Source organism: Varanus komodoensis, unplaced genomic scaffold (assembly GCF_004798865.1).
Source record: "Varanus komodoensis strain SLA01 unplaced genomic scaffold, ASM479886v1 scaffold2, whole genome shotgun sequence".
Taxonomy (NCBI): domain Eukaryota; kingdom Metazoa; phylum Chordata; class Lepidosauria; order Squamata; family Varanidae; genus Varanus; species Varanus komodoensis.
Window position 1 is genome coordinate 20,382,104 of NW_025335568.1, and position 16,215 is coordinate 20,398,318.

Below are 16,215 nucleotides of genomic sequence, written 5' to 3' on the forward strand. Positions count from 1 at the left end.
CTATATTGGTGAAGTTGCTTGCCTTTCTTTTCTTTTCTCATCTTCTTCACTACCTATATCAGTCTTGTGGAGAAGTCTGGGCCCTGCCAGGCCAATTATTAGAGCTCCAGCTGGAGCTGTGATCAGAATAGCTAGGAAAGCTACTGTCAAGATGTTTAGGCCATATTGCTCTAGGGTTTCATCATGACGAATTCGTGCTGCATCTAAGGCAACAGAACCAATTGCAGCCTGCAGAGAAGAGGAGAAAAAGACACCCAGTTTGGATCCTGAGATTGCTTAAAGAAAGGAAAGTTCCTGATCCTGATCGCCTAAAGTGGCCCTAAAGCCTTTTTGGAGAGCTGGAGATCCTCCTGAACACATGTAGGATGAGATCCTGGAGGAAGGGAGTAGATTGCCTGAAATTGTGCTTGACTTCTAAGGTAAGTGAAGAGTGCCACCTACCTTATGAAAAAATGGTGAAAGGAGAGAAGGTGAGTGGCAATCAAAAAGAAGTCATGAGCATTATGGGTAGAAGAGCAAGCTAGCTTCAGTTTGCAAGATCCATGGGACAGCAAAGAGGAAGGGGGTGCAAGACAGTTCAGTAGTCTGTCAGACAGAACATGTTTTTTTCCCACAAAGAACTCACACTGTGTAGCTTATTTGCTATGGGTGAACTCACCCAGTATGTCTGTATTTCTGTTTCATACTTCATGAAGATTGGTTATCAGCGATGGTGGGTGGGGAAAAGAGGGAAGACATTTCAAATACAGTAAGACTGACCATTTGGTAAAGTTAGGCAAATGTTTTTCTTGTTTTTCAAGTTGCATACAAGAGTCAAATTAATGTCCTTCTCAAAGTATATTATACAATAGTATATAGTTAACTCATTATTTGCTAAAGATGCAAGGAAATATAAAGGAATAGTCTACCTGTACAGTAGCTTTAGGAATCCATGCCAATGCAATAAATATTTTCTCCTTGAAATCAAAGCCACTGGCAGTCACCAATAAAAATGTAGCAGTAACTCGTATTGTTAAAGCCAAAGCCAGAGTGGCCAAACAAAGTCCTGCAGCAGAGTGATGAATTTATTACAGAAAAGTCACCCTCATTGTTACAATACTAGTAAAAAAAAAAGTAAGAACCACCACAGATACATGTCATTCATCAGGCAGTAATGGTGTTGATCAACAGAAACCGACAGCAAAAGTTCAGCATGTGAAACTATTCTGTATTGTTTCCATCAGTTTTTGCCCACCAGGCCTTCACCTGAAAGTCACCAAGGGCACAATCATTTGGCCTTTCAACATCATCTGGGAGGCCACAGGATCACTTGGAGCCCTAGCTCTGATATGCAGTGAAGGGTCATATTGAGATTCAAAAGTCTGCAAGCAGAGCCTTTGTTGCTTTATAAGTCTCAAAACATAGAAACTAGGTTGCAATAATGTCAAGCAGTAGCCTATAATTTCTCTAGCATTTCCTGTTTTTTCTGTGTGGACAATTATCTCAAATACTGAGAACTAGCTGTACTTTAACTGACTGCACCTTGGGATATGGTAGTATTTAGTCAAATCAGTTCAGACATTTATCATTATTAGTAGGTAACTGGTCAGCTGAGAATAAGATAGTTCATAAAACTCCTGACATTTTAATCAAATGACTATTATTCTTTAATACACACATTTCCAGTTTTGAAGCAGACACTCAGTTCTCCAAGGTAAGCCTGTCACAACAACTCTCAATGCTATAGCTCTCATGAACAGACTTACCGACCATTCTAGCTCCAAGAGAGACAACAGATATTTCAGCTCCAATTAAACCAAACAGAAAGGGTTGAAAAACATGCCATGCAACTGCAACTATTTCTTCTACTGCTTTCTGCAGGACAAAGTGCAAACAGGTGCAGTGTTACAAGAACATGTGTTGGTGCTAGTGATAAAGTTAATTGCATATTTTAAAAATGACATCCTCAAAATGAGTGGTCCAGTCAAGACAAAATAGTGCTTGCTTTAACTCTAGAAACTTAAGTCCTGAAGGAACAGAATTATTGTCCAGGGTACACCATTTAAGAAATTTACATCAGTGCTAGAAAAGCTGGCTAATGTACGTCTTAAAAGTTCAACTTTCAGGAGGTGGTCCCATTGCTTGCCTATTTGTCCAATATTCAGGACATTTTAGCCTATTTTTATTTGTATAAATGCCACCCTCCTCCTCCCACAGACTTGTAGAAATATTTCTACAATATTTCTGTTCTAGTTCAGAACAGAAATGTTTCATTCCTGTGCTAGTTTCACATAGCAAACTGTGATCCCAGATGAGAAGGGGCATCTGCATCAAAAGAGGCATCCATCCATTTCAATGGTGTCTTTATACATATCATGACATAGATGCAAAAGTGTGCATGCAGAAGGCAGTTTCTGAAAAAGATTGCTGACCATATCAGATAAAATTATTCTAAACCTAAATAGGGCTTCCTTAATGGTGGTGGGGAAGGTGCATGAGTGCACAACACAATTCCTCATCTCGGACTGCATGCAGCCCCAGAGCGACAAAAGGTCCCTACCCTTTCCACTACTCCACACAATCTCATCTAATAGAATCAGACTGAGTCCTGAGCTTTATGTTGATCCAACTCTCACCTTCTTATCAGACCATGCCATCCCACCCAGAAATGCCAATATAATTGTGCAGAGCCCTCCAGATCCAGGGAAACCAAAATTCTTGCTGCTCAAAAGAGTAAACACAGATAGGCCAAGCACAAAGAATGCTCTTTTCCATATGAGAAATGCCTAAGATCAGGGAAGAAGGAAGAAAGAGACTATTATAATGGTTTAAAATGCACAAGATTACTAAGAAAATCACTCAATTTGATGGAAACAGTAGAGTAGCCATTTTTACTTCATTCTTTCCTGTAAGAGTAGCCATTTGCTGACTAGAAGGCCAACCCTAACCATGTTTTATCTTTGTTTGTTCTTGAACAAGAACCGAGATACAGGAAGCCCAGTCCTATCCTTTCTGCAGCTATTGTGACTCATTGATAAAACTGATATTATGAACAATAATAAAAAGATGGTTATGGCTACAAAGTTAAAAATATTTCTCTTTATGCGTTTAAAACAGTCTCAGACTTGAATAAAAACAAAGGCCCCTAATCATGTCATAGTGAGAAATGACAGAACTTCATAAATGACGTATCGCTGATGATCAAAAAAAGATCAACAAACTCTTAAATAATCCTTCCACTATATGCTGCCCATCAAGATGCTTTTGAGTAAAAATTCACATAATCCTTGACCATTGGCCATGTTAGCTAGGGTTCATGGGACTGAAGTCCAAAACATGCTAAGGAAAGGTATACTGAATCATGTCCTTTGTTGTTATAAATGAGGTCATGATCATTTCTGTTTTATCAGTTCTCTATAACTCCTATTTCAAAGATGCAAGACTGAAACTTTTTAACAGCTTTTTTACCTGATCCTTGCTTGGAAAGTACCATATAAATATTCCAAGAAGACTCCCAGCTCCTGCACCAATTGCAACTTCCATTAAGCCACGGAGGATGCTAGTCAGGGTGGAGCCTATTTGGACACAGCAGATGGACAGGTTTCCATATGATCTCTCACTAGCACTTTATCAACAGGAATAGGATACATCAAGAGACAATATTCAAAATCATGGCTAACAAGAGGCAAAAGATCTGCTGGTAAAACATGCAGAGGATCAGAAACCAGAAGGCCCTCATGTACAACCCACATGACAAGGCAGGGCAACCTTTTATCATCCTCTGGAGATGAATCGACAAGCAATTACAGAGAACTCAAAGGAGTGGCCCAAGCCACTTGCTGCAATGAATGGCCGCCTTCTCCCTTTCCTAGTCCTAGGCTGATCTGACCCAAAAGGAAAACTCCCTACCCATTATAGCAATCTATCAGCGAAATAATAGTAAAGGAGAGACATATTTGTGCAATTTAGAAGCACCAAAAATAGGAAAGAAAGGGCAAAGTATTAACAGCAGTAAAAGCAGTTGGGGGATGATATCTCCCCTGTTGCACAATTCAATTGCTGGACTTTTAATTGTTGAACTGAGAGTTCTCAATATCCTCCGTATTTCAACACTTGCCAGATTCTCAAGCTATTCCAAAAAAGGGGAGGCATTAACTCTGCATCACCTTTTCAAAGCCCCTTTTCAATGTGCTTATTGCTGTGCTTGAATCTCTAACCCCATTCCCCAAGAAGGCAGCTGTACGGAACAGAGTGAATGGGGCCCTATGAGGAGGTGAGGACAGGCAGAAGTACTGCTGGTGCTGGAACCCCATTTTCTCCATCCTGTTTGGTCACCCTCAAAAGGGTGTTTTTATACAACAGGAATAGCTGCATATTTTTGGGGATTTTTGGACTGGGAAGTAAGCTGAACAGAAAAGCATGTAAGTTTAGTGTCTGGAACATAAATGCAGGCAAAATTTGCACACCTGGAATGTGGAAATTTCCACTGCACTTTACTGCCCAGCTATTAAATTTGTAGATATTTCCCAGTCCAAAAAAATGAACAAAAATTTCTGACAGGTTTTTTTTAAACCAAACTCTTAGAGGTGGCAGAATGAGGTAGAGCAAAAGGGATATCAGCACTAGTGGTGCTTAAACACCCCTCTCCCTCTGCAATGGGTACCACTGGCAACTCTAGGATGTAAGTGGCAGACATCTTCAACAACAGCACCAGGGCCAGGGGAAATTGAGGTAGAAGAAGGACCAAGGCTTGCACAGGTAAGAGTCTACCACTTGGGTAAGGCATAGTAGGGTCATGGTCAATGGCTGAGTCAGGAACAAGTGAGAGTCAGATGCCATGGCAGGACGAGATGCAAAGGCAAAATAAGGAACAGAAGAATTAAGACACAAGTGGAGACCTTGCAAGATTGGCAGAAGTCAAATGAAAAACACAATGCAGCCACTTCAAAGACTCACATTGTTGTAATAAAACAAAGCAGGACTAGGAAGCTTTTTCTATCAGAGCTGCATTTCTTTATAGATCCTGATACCTATGCATTCACTCCCGTTCAGCTGCCTCCTTACTTTGTTTGGTTGTTTTTAAAGAATTTTCAGGGAAGTACACTAACTACAGCATTAAGTGCTCCAAAAAGGAATTTGGAAATGGGGAAGGGAGTTAGCATCTCATCTTTCTAAACTAGCTGTGGACTTGGAGAATGGTTAAAAGGTGGAGGACTGAGAACAACCAGTTCAACATTTAAAACTGAGAGAATGATGGTGTTACATGGGAGATACATGTTCCCTTACCACCATCTTTTGGTGCACCTAATTTCTTCTGCTGTTTTCCCCATTTCTGGTGCTTTTCCATTTCAAAATGGATTGCTCTTCTCTCTTAGCAATATTTTCCCCCTGGACCTTGACAACTGTGTGTAAATAAGCCTATATATAGTCTCACCTTGTCAGTTTCCTTATATGTTCCCTACTCTACCTTGGAGCATCTTTGACAGGTGACACATACAAGGAAATAGACCAGGCAAGACTATGCATATCAGACAGCACTCCTGAATATCTGTGGAAGCAAAAAAGATAATAGAACCTTTGAAAAAAAGTAGCATAATCTTCAACAATGGAAAAAATAATTTTTAAAAAGGGTGATGAATAAGTGCCACGTGTTCCCAAGTGCCACTTATGTATCAGTGGAAGGGCAGTCACTGGCAACAGCAGAGCCAAGATTACAACTCCATGTAAAAACTGAATCCACCCCTTTCCCTAATAAGAATAAATTTGGCCACTCCATTCCAACTCTGACACTCTGCTTGCTTTAAACCTCCTTCCACAACCCAGATGGGTACATGCTGTGGTTCACTGGTTCTATGGAGTAACAATAGTACCTGTGGAAAAGGCTATGCCTAAGAAGGTGTTGAAACCTGTAATAGCTACAATATCATCCAGGCTGCCAGCAGCTATTAGTAAAGTTGGGATGCCTTTGTCAACACCATATCCTCTGGCTTGTAACATCAGCATTGAAAGGACAACAATGGCAGGAGATACAGCACCTAGAACAAAACTGAAAGGAAATAACATATAGCTTCCTTTGGTGAAACTCTAGCGAAGTTGAGGTACAATTTGTATTAATAAATGCACTTGTGTGTTGGGGATTCTCTACCTACTTCTAATTGTGAAAAGAAAAACAAGTGGGATAGGAAAACTTCCCTTCCTTGCTATTCTCAGTGCTGCCATTCACCAAGTAAGTTTCTATATGGCATTTCAAGCACCTTGTTATCCAGACTATTGTGCAGCTATCTGATGCAGAAAACCAGTGCAAGCAAGTTTGGTCCATTATTATTAACAATAAAGAACTAAAAAGATGGGGTAATGGCCCACAATAAAGGGGCTTAGAAAGGGGTTAGATAAATTCATAGATTGCTATATGCTACCTTCCTACCTCTCTGTATTCCAGTTGTCAGGGAACACAAACATAATGGTGCTGTTCCATTTGTGTTTTACTTATGGGTTTCCCATAGACAGCTGGTGTTTGGCTGTGTGAAAATATTCACTATCACTCTTTTTATGTCATGTGAATAGGAATGACCTGTGTACATAAGGGCTCTGAGTTTTGCCTATTTGGTTTAAGAATGGGGTATAAGCATTGCTAGAAGAACAATATAATAGATAAACAAGAGCAAGCAGAGTTACCTCTTACCCTAACATAAAACCCCATTCCCATGGCAGGCCTATAAGAAAGTGAGACAAGACAGCTGCTGAGCATGCTTCAACAATGCAGGGTCCCAAGCTTAGCCTGAAACAGACAGTTTTTAATTTATTCAGAGCCTGAAAGACAAAACATTGACAAATTAGTGGTTTTTAGCAGCAGGGAAAAGAAAACCTGTTGAGAGTAGATGTGTTCCACCTGAATGTCCTAATATGTAGAATATGGAACAACACAAAAGCAGATCATAATCCAGTTGCAAAAAGAGGCATAAGATTTTGAGACTTGCCTGCAGTTTTTCAACTGTATTAGAGACATACTTTCCACTAAATTATGTATAAAAATCTTGTATTTAAGCACTAGCCTGGTAACCAATGTGACCAAGAATCACATGCAGGTGAATGAGAGGCTTGATAGAGGAGGAATGGATACTCCCTCCTCTGCCTCTAGTATATAGCACAGGGTCTGTTTCAGGATGGAATCTTCTCCTATAGACCTACCACAAAAATGCAGAGAACTTTGCAGCCCCCTTCTAAGAGGCCCCACTGGGCTTTGATTATTTGTGGTCTACTAAAATTTGTGTACTTATTTACAAGGTCAACATAAATGGATCAACAATGATGTTTGCCTCTGTCCTTCATCATAGATTGTTGTCTTTGCCTCTCTTGTTTTTAACACTGGCACATATATGAATCTCTAACCCCAAGTGGTAAGAGACTACACAGACAGTTCTGTAAAGGTCTCTTTTGAGTGAAACAGCATTTGACATATGTTGTCTTTCTTCACACATATCCAAGCAAAATGTATGTTATAGGTGAGTAGGCATTACAAACCAACAGATCCCCAGATGGACAATCTTCTAGGCTGCAGCCTCAGTTTTAACCAATTCTAGCTAGAAACTCTCATTCTTCAACTGCTTCTTCCAAACTATGAGCCTCTACCCACCTCCACTGCCCCCCATCTCATACACACACACTCATACTTAGGTCTCTTCCCTTTGTTGGGTGGTGTCACGTGGACAAAACTCTGATGTGGAGCTCATTCAAAACCACAAAGATTCTACAATATCAGGCAACTATTCTAATCCATCCTGTCCCAAACTCATGCCCTCTAATGTTCCTGGCCAGTCTTTTTTAAACTTAAACTGATTGCAGCTGCCTTCTCCAACTATATGTTCTCAAGATGTGTTGGACTGCCACTCCTGTGAGTCGTAGGTTGGGGAGACTTAAATGACAGGCATGTGGGCATAGAGAAAGCAGAGGCTTCTTTCTTCTCTAGCTGGGAAGATCAGAATTTACATTGTCCGTCCTGATCGACTAGATTAGTCCAGGGGGAAAATCCTTTTGATACTCTACCTTTGAATCAAGGCCAAGACCAGCAAGGGCCAGAATAATTGAAAGGGCAATATTTCTCAAGGTGGCTCCCCATTTCATATTGATGTAGATCATCTTATTAGTGAATGGAATATTTCGGATGAGAAATCCAGCAAGCAACATCCCTACATGAAACAGAAAGCCATTTACAGAAAGACTGTTTACATTGGAGGGGGCAACAACATTTGGAAAGGTCTGGGTAAAGTCAGACAGCTATAATGTTAAGTCCAGGAAGAACACAAGAAATCATCTTGTACATAAAGCTTAACAGAGAGAGAAAGAGAAAAGTGGCAAATCAGTGGAAAAAGCAAAGCAGAGATTCAGTGGAAGATTATCTTCAACCTTCTGGCAATGTTTAAACTCCAGGACCAGAATCAGTAGAAGCTCTACTTTCTAATATTGCTGGGACCACAATCCAATCTCTCTGCCCCATTCTACTCCTCACAAGACAATGGAACAATGGCAAGTCCTGTCTATCCACTCCAGTGGGTGATCTTTGCTTTTCACAGTTGTATGGCAGACAGAATTGAACAATTCAAGCTCTTGCCATCACTAAATGTTAGGTAAACCTGTACCTATGGAATTTCTGCATGGTGTGCAGCTGGTAAAGGCAAAGGGGCTTCCTGCCATAAGCAAAGGTAACAACTTTACTACTAACTTGAATTTGGTCAAGCCATTCTGTTTGGAAATATATGTTCATCATTCTCAGAATGTAACAGAGAAAAGCCATAACTGGTCCTCTAAACTTCTCCCTTTCTCACTGTCCCAGTCTAGAGGTTGGGACCTGGATCATGGCTGTAGCACTGGGAAAAGTGGTTGACTAATTTTTCCCCAGCCTAAATTGTGTTGAAGTTGCTATTATAAGAGCACAAAACTTGCAGTCTTTCAGCCTCATACAGCCTACCAAGCTATTCCCAGTGGGCTACCAAATTCCTCTGCATCTGCTGCCACTGAATAAAAGTAAGACTGCTGCCTTGGGTTTTCCTTTTAGCTCTAGCAAGGGAACCCCTTCTTTATCTCTCATGTCTGCTGAGAGATTGGAGAAAAGGGAGGGAATTTTCTTGCAGCACTAACAAGAGAAATTCTTCCCTTGTCTCCAGTCTCTGCTAGCACTAGCAAGACAATCCCCTTCTCTCTGATCTCTTAGGAAACACTGGAGATAAATAAGGGGTTTACTTGCTAGTTCTGGCAAGAAAAACCCTTGAGTATGATTGAGCATGTTGAATTATTTTTATGTGTAAAACTGCCTGCTATGGCTCTCAGGGGCAAAAAAACTGTGTACCTCTGTGTTATTACCTGCAAATGCTAATAAGCTAAAATAAGCTTTTTGCCTACTCTGCACCTAATAGCAGTTTCAGGGAGCAAAAGGGTTAATCAGTTCAGGTCCACTCCTGCAGCTGTCTAAAAAATACATCTACTTTGCTCTGAAGATACACTGGGTTTTCATGGGAAAATGTTTACTGTGGAGCCTGATATTTGCATTTTTCCTACCTCCTTCTTTCTCAGAGGTAGAGAGGAAAATAATCCTCCACCCTTCCAACAGAAATATTACACTTGTATTTAATTTTTTCCACTTTTCTACCGAAATTACTAAGGTGGTGTTGTTGCCAATACTGTGCATCTGACTGAATTAAAATTCTCCTGATTTACTTATGGAAGCAGGTATCTGACCAAGGATGTGAAAAAGAAAAGTCCTTTTGGAATTACTTCTCAGCAGTACAGTCAGTGCAAAGAGATAGATGTGCATAATTAAGAGACCCAGTTCAGCTAGTGTTGAGCAATTCCAGGTTCCATCAATTTCAGTGAAAATTACTGAGTACCTACATTCAATAAAATTCAGAAGTCCATACATTTGGCTAGATTACTTGTCCTGGTATGCATATGGCCACAATTATCTTGTTGTGGAATATGCTACCCCATTGAAAATTTTGCATTACTCACATGCACAGGAAGTGAATCAGTGCTAGGACCTTAGGGATATACTCTGAGGTTAAGTCAATCACATATTTCTTGACAGATTAAGATCAAACTTGTGCAATATAAACTTGGTAAACTATTCCCCCCACCCCCAAAAGAGAAGATACTCAAAGTGCACTAAAATGTACCCTTATGCTCAGCCCTCCTGTGGCTAAAAGTCCAAAGGATCTGTCCCTAGTTAAAGAAAAATAAGTAACAGATACACTGAGTTACAAGAAAGACTTTCATTAAAAATGGCTGAGACAAAGAAGCAAGGTGAATTGATAACTAAAAATATTCCTGTTAAATATCCCAGTAGCTTGTGGGACATGAGAAAAAGAATGTTCTCTAATGGAGCCATCTTTAAATAACACAGATTCATATTACTAGGAAGGAGGTATAATCTGGCTTTGGACAAGTCTGCTATCACCTCAACAAATCAAGTTTAGATAGTGTGCATCTTCTGTTTTTTACATAATATGATACTTACCAAGAAGGCGAGGAAATGGAGGCAGATGAGGTATTTTAATTAGTGCTATAAGTTGACCTCCACTTACAGAACAACAGTAGAGGACTAGAAATCCAAAGATGTTTCCACCAGGAAGACTCTCATGGCTTGTAATGGACCAGATCAGGGCCCAGACCAGTGCTACTGCTGCCACTGGAAGGAAATGGGGGAAATGCTTAAGCGTCACCCCTCAGCATTTACAGAGTATGACTTGTCATTAAAGTACTAAAAGAAATAAAACTTGTGTTTGTCATGCCAGTCTTTGTAGTGTTACTTGTAATGTTCTTATAACGTGTCCCTTTATCTACAGCTTTCAGCAAATGGTACGTTCTTAGTTAATACAAGTTCTTTACTGGCTTGTTCTTAGTTGCCAGTCAGCCAGCTATGCACTGATGTACAACCAAAGCATGTTATGGAAGTCTGACAATACAGACCTGAAGAGAGTTTAGAGAGATTTAAATACCTGGAACATTTCCTGACAGAGAGTACCCAGTGCTACCAACCAGTAGGCATTGTGCAGCTATTGTCTTTTTAATGAGTTTTCTGCCATAAGAGAAAAGATGGAAGCAGCAATGGAAAAATATGGGAGGGGTATGAGTTGAACACACTTGTCATCTAGACCCCCTTTAAATTCTGAGACTGAGGCAGCACAAGGGCACCATAAAGCCTTATCTAGAACCACTCAGGGTCACCTTCCACATCATATTATTCCTTAATTTGGAGCTGAAATTGCCTCTACAGGCACATCATCCTAGACCAGAGTGGTGGCATTTGAAAGATACTACTTGAGAATGTGTCGCTCTCTATCTATTTCTGATGAGAGACTATTGAAGCTATAGAGTTTTATTGGCACATGGGCAATTGCACACTCTTCTTGAAAGCAATAAATATTGCCAACAATAAACAAAATAATAAATAGTAAAAATAGTGCCAAAAGATATGCTTGAGGTTATATAAAGGCTGAAAATCTCTAGGAGAAACTCTATCCACCAATTTTATCCATGCAATAATTTTTCCATTAACAGTTAACATTTCCCTTGCATGTGCTTCTCAGTCTTTAGGAATTTTATCCAGAGCAAAGACATGAATCCTACTGATATCTGTGGATCAAGTTTTTGGTTATATTTTGCATGCATTCAAGGAGAATGCATCTCTGCTTATATTCTTGGTCAGGATCCAGTTTCAATACTATTCTGCAGAAATACAGTGAGTTTGTCTGTTGGCAGGGAGAGGAGTGGCGTTCACTTGCAGGTGGAAACATTAAGACCTGGTTTAAGAGCTTGGAATTATAATTGAAACAATAATGCATTGCATGAAAGCTCAGTGAATTGCAGAACTGATGGATCAGCATGGAAGGAATATTAGTAAACTAGTTTCTTTGCCTATGAAAAATTTCAATGGATTTGTTTTTGGCAAGCTTTGGCTTCAGACTTCTAAAGATTAACTTATTACACCCTGTTTTTTCCCCCAAAAATCTCTGAGTGGTTTTTACATGTTTCCTATGTGGTCTCCCATCCATGCAGATTATTAGGCCACACCAGCTGATCATCAGCTGAAGAACTATATATGAGTGCTTCAGAACATTCTCTGAGCCACAATAAGTAGCAGATGCTCCATCTTTCTTGGTGATCTACCTTAAGATTGCTCATTCTCTGTGACTATTGTCACCTTGGAAGAATTTCCTTGTTAATTTTGGTAATGGTTGTTCTTTCAAGTTAACTAATCTTAATTATACAAACAAGTCCACATTGGCTATTCCTACTACGTCACTCCCTTCCTCCACAGGAACCAAGTCTCAGGACTAACTGCATATGATGAGAAACATGATGGTAAATTGGCCATCAAGGTGGACAAATTTCAAGGTGGCCAATTTTACAGGTGCTGCAGCACCTGTGTGCCTTACCAATGGATCACTCCCCACCCCCACCCCCCCATTAATAACTGCAGGGTGGGGAGATCACAGTTTTCACAGCAGCTGGTGAAGGAAAGGATAAACTTCCTTCCTGCCCACCATAGTCTCGATAAAAATCACCTTGGACTTACATAAACAAAAAACAACTGATGTCATTGGTAGCAATGTATTTAGTGACACATGTAGTTAGGCCCCGATGCTAAATGTTTCACTGCATATGTTGTTGCCTTTAAAGTGCTAATAGCAGGTGTAATGGCGTAGATTTTCTTCAGAGCCATAGCCTATAGGGAGAAAGATTTTCCTTTCCTGCCACAATTCTGACCAAAATTGCTCCATGCATCTGTTATTAGCCCCAGAAGGAAATGAGGGATTTGTGCAAGCAAAAACACATATTCTGCTATGGCATTCCACCTCTTGCGATATTTTCATATGGGGCATTAGGATATTTTACAATATCTCCACTCTCATCCTTTACAAACACATACAAATGAGGTATTACAGCTGTACTGGAAGATTGTGTAATATCAAAGACAAGATATTCAAATTCTTCCCCAAGGACCTTCCAAAATTGATTCAACACCCTTTTAAAAATAAAACTAGGCAAGCATTCACATCTGTTTAAGCTGATCAGATTTAAATATCATATTAGGATATTTTTTCTATTTAAACAATTTAATCCTGAAACATTAAAACAGATAAAGGGTGAAATCCTATGCCCTGAACACTTCTGGGGGGACCCATAAATTCATTTGGAGCCCTGAAACTTCAGAGTTGGGACTCCAAGGCCAAACCTGTACCCCAGCGAAGTGAGAACCACACTGGTTGCCTCCTTGAAGAAGCAACTGAGCTTCAAAAAGGAGGAAAGGGGTCATCCGGAGGGGAGGGGAGGGGAGGGGAGGGGAGAGTCTGGGGCCAGCAACTTTTGGGTATCCCAGGCTCCTTTCCTCCCCTTCCCCTGTGGTTACTCCAGATAGCTAAAAATGGTCATCCAGATAAAATACCAGACCATTCACTGGATGCATGTAAGCCCTGAAGTTTGGAGTCTAATGTGCATCTGATGTGGGCTGCACTGGACTGCACACAAAATGACTATTCATAGTCCTTAGAAAGCCAAAGCTGACCATTTTCACTTCTGCCTTAGTTTTCCTGACTTTGGTCTTTGCTTTACATACCATTTGTCACTATTGTGGCAATAATGCCTTCAGGAGGACAAGCACATATTTGCCTGAGTTTTCCTGGTGACTTTGCCTCAGACTCCTGTCCATCATGGTTCATCTGGGTTATTTCTCTTTCTGAATGATCATGAACAGCTTCAGAATCCAAAATATTGTCCTTCAGAATTAAAAAGAAACATTCTGAACAACAGCAACTTGTTTACGACTGCTAAAATTTCCGTAATAGTTGATGGCTAATTTCCAAGTACATCTTTTGTTAGGAAGATTGCTGCCTGATTAACCTTGATAAATGGATCTTCCTTAGATCTTTTAAATGGGGCAGAGGCAGACCTTTCCCCACCCAGTTAAGGATGATGTAAGGTCTGACTGTAAAAGGAACAAAAGAGACAGATTGCTGTTTTTGGAGAACTCTAGAAACCTGGTGCTAGAGGAGAGCTTTGCAAATACCCTGGACTGACAGATCCTAAATCAAATCAAGCCAGAACTTTCTCTGGAAGGGAAAATGACAAACTGAAGTTATTGTGCTTTGAGCACATCCTGAGAAGGCAAGGCTCACCAGAAAATACTGCTAGGGAATGTTGAAGGGAGAAGACAGCCAAATGTGAGATGGATCAATTCCATAAAAGAAGTCACTTGCTTTTCACAAGAGTTGAGTAGGGCTGTCAAGGACAGGATATTTTGGAGGGCCTTCATACACAGTGTCACCATAAGTCAGGGACAACTTGAAAGAATATCAACAACAACCATGAAGCTAACAGCACAGGGGTTCCTCTCTGTGGAGATCTGAGCAGTAGATTTCATTATCTGTTGCAATGTTTAAGCCAAGAGTGCACCACCTCTGGGCTGCAGGTGGGCCTTTGCTGCTTCAAGCAGATCCTGCCCAAAGTTTCGCTTATTAGTGCTAACACTAGCAAGGCAAAGCCTAAGATTACCCTTACCACAGCAAGAGTTTGCAAGGTAATCTTCCCCTTATCTTCAAGCACTGCATGTAAACCCTTGTTAGGAAAAGCCTGGGTTTGCCCTTGCTGGTAGTAACACTAAGAAAGAAATCCCTTCCCTTATCCCTAATTTCTCCTAATAAATTGGGATTAAAAGAACAGTATTCCTCACTAGCCTTAATAATGCAGCTGTCTAGTCTAATAACTGCAGCTGTCCAGTTAGTCGGTATGCATGTGAGGGAATGTGAATGAGTGTATGTGTGCATGGGAGTGACAAAGTGTGTGAATTAGTGTTTGTGCATTTGTGTCTGTTCTTTTGTACCCATGTGCATCCTCTGCCCCCACTGCCCACAAGAGACATATAATGAAGCCCTTGGAGCCAACATGATGGGAATCCCTGTTTTAAGTTGTGCTTCTACCTTTGCTCAACCTGCAGATTTGTAAATGACTTCAAATATTGCAGAATGTCAAAATCTTTCAGCAATTCTTTCCAAAGGAAGCCAAGTCCAACTAAGTGCTGCATCCCTGAAATCTTTCAATGAGAGAGCAAATATTTGTTTTGGAACAGTTATTTTTTACATTTAAAAGTGTGTAAATGATTATATATGAATGAATATATATGAATGATAATAGGTTGGACTCAGATTAATTATACCTGGAGTATAATTACTGAAGTTGATGGTATGTTAAGTTATTATTAACTTGCTCTGTTGATTTCAGTGGGTCTAATCTAATCATAACTAACTCTAGATCCAAGCCAATGAGCTCCACCAGTAATGGAATTTTACAATGATTCAAGGCATCTTGCAGTTGTATCCATGAAATACCACAGCTACATTCATCAAGCACAACAAAAAGGAATTTCTAGTACTCATAATAGCAGAAAAAGCAGGAAATGTTTTGATTTATTTTTAATCAATGCCATAATTTTGCAATTAAAAATCTTAATTGAAGCTCATCACATTTTTCTCATTTTATCTGTTGTGCTTATAAGGAGGAAAACAAGAAGGGATCATTGTGGTTGATTATCCTTTTACAGCAACAGTCCTTCGTAGTTCAAAGGGACTTAATCCCTAGGCATCCTATACCTGTTTCCATTTAAATACCTAACCTGTTAATATAGTTATAAAAATATCTTAATGACAAATACCTGAGTTGTCTGATGGTTGGGATTAACCTTATTTCTCATATTTGCAGATGAAGTTATATCCTTGCTGTCTGCCACTATATTCTTTGACATGCTGTCCAATCTAAGATTTAAAAGAATGCATTTTCTAATAAACAAAGGTTCAGGTGCCATATATTCTGCCTGCTTTAAATCCTTTCCACGAGCATTATGACAGAAATTCTTGGCATTAATCATTTTTAAATGTCCACCTTTGCTAAACAGACTTGCACTTTCTAAAGCACAGTTTGATAAACTTGTGATACCATAAATGGAGGAGAAATAATTGCCCATGTGTTCTGCAAAGATTTTCACCATGGTTTGTGCAAGAGTTCATTCACTGCTGTAATAGGTAAGCTGCACAGCAATGTTCATGTTCCTGGTTGTAAGTGAAATTACTCAAACTAAGTTCCCAGCAACCGCAGCCAGCATGGCCAATGGTAATGGATGGTGGAAGTTGCAGTCCAACATCTGAATTGAATTCCAGCCATGGAGCCAACTAGGTGACTTTGGGCCAGTCA

At 40.0% G+C, this 16,215-nt stretch overlaps 1 protein-coding gene across 1 annotated transcript; it reads right to left on the reverse strand.

Annotated features, from left to right (window-relative positions):
* LOC123022643 (sodium/hydrogen exchanger 9B2-like) lies at positions 1-15,769 on the reverse strand. The gene is made up of 11 exons (XM_044428498.1): positions 15,680-15,769; positions 13,589-13,748; positions 10,487-10,657; positions 8,023-8,165; positions 6,662-6,789; positions 5,850-6,025; positions 3,448-3,554; positions 2,616-2,765; positions 1,746-1,854; positions 909-1,045; positions 1-228 (listed from the first exon to the last, which is right to left on the reverse strand). Exons 1-11 carry the CDS (start codon positions 15,767-15,769, stop codon positions 1-3), a joined length of 1,599 nt encoding a protein of 532 aa, XP_044284433.1.
* Positions 15,770-16,215: the final 446 nt, after the last annotated feature.

What these genes read in the sequence shown, in the direction of transcription:
- LOC123022643 (XM_044428498.1), bottom strand. Translation starts at nt 15,769, where the DNA reads ATGTCAAAGAATATAGTGGCAGACAGCAAGGATATAACTTCATCTGCA. An exon ending in TGCCACAATAGTGACAAATG is followed by an intron (nt 10,658 to 13,588) that starts GTATGTAAAGCA and finishes ATTTCCTTCCAG; the next exon opens with TGGCAGCAGTAGCACTGGTC. An exon ending in GTCTTGGCCTTGATTCAAAG is followed by an intron (nt 6,790 to 8,022) that starts GTAGAGTATCAA and finishes TTTGTCTTTCAG; the next exon opens with GCTCTGAATAAATTAAAAAC.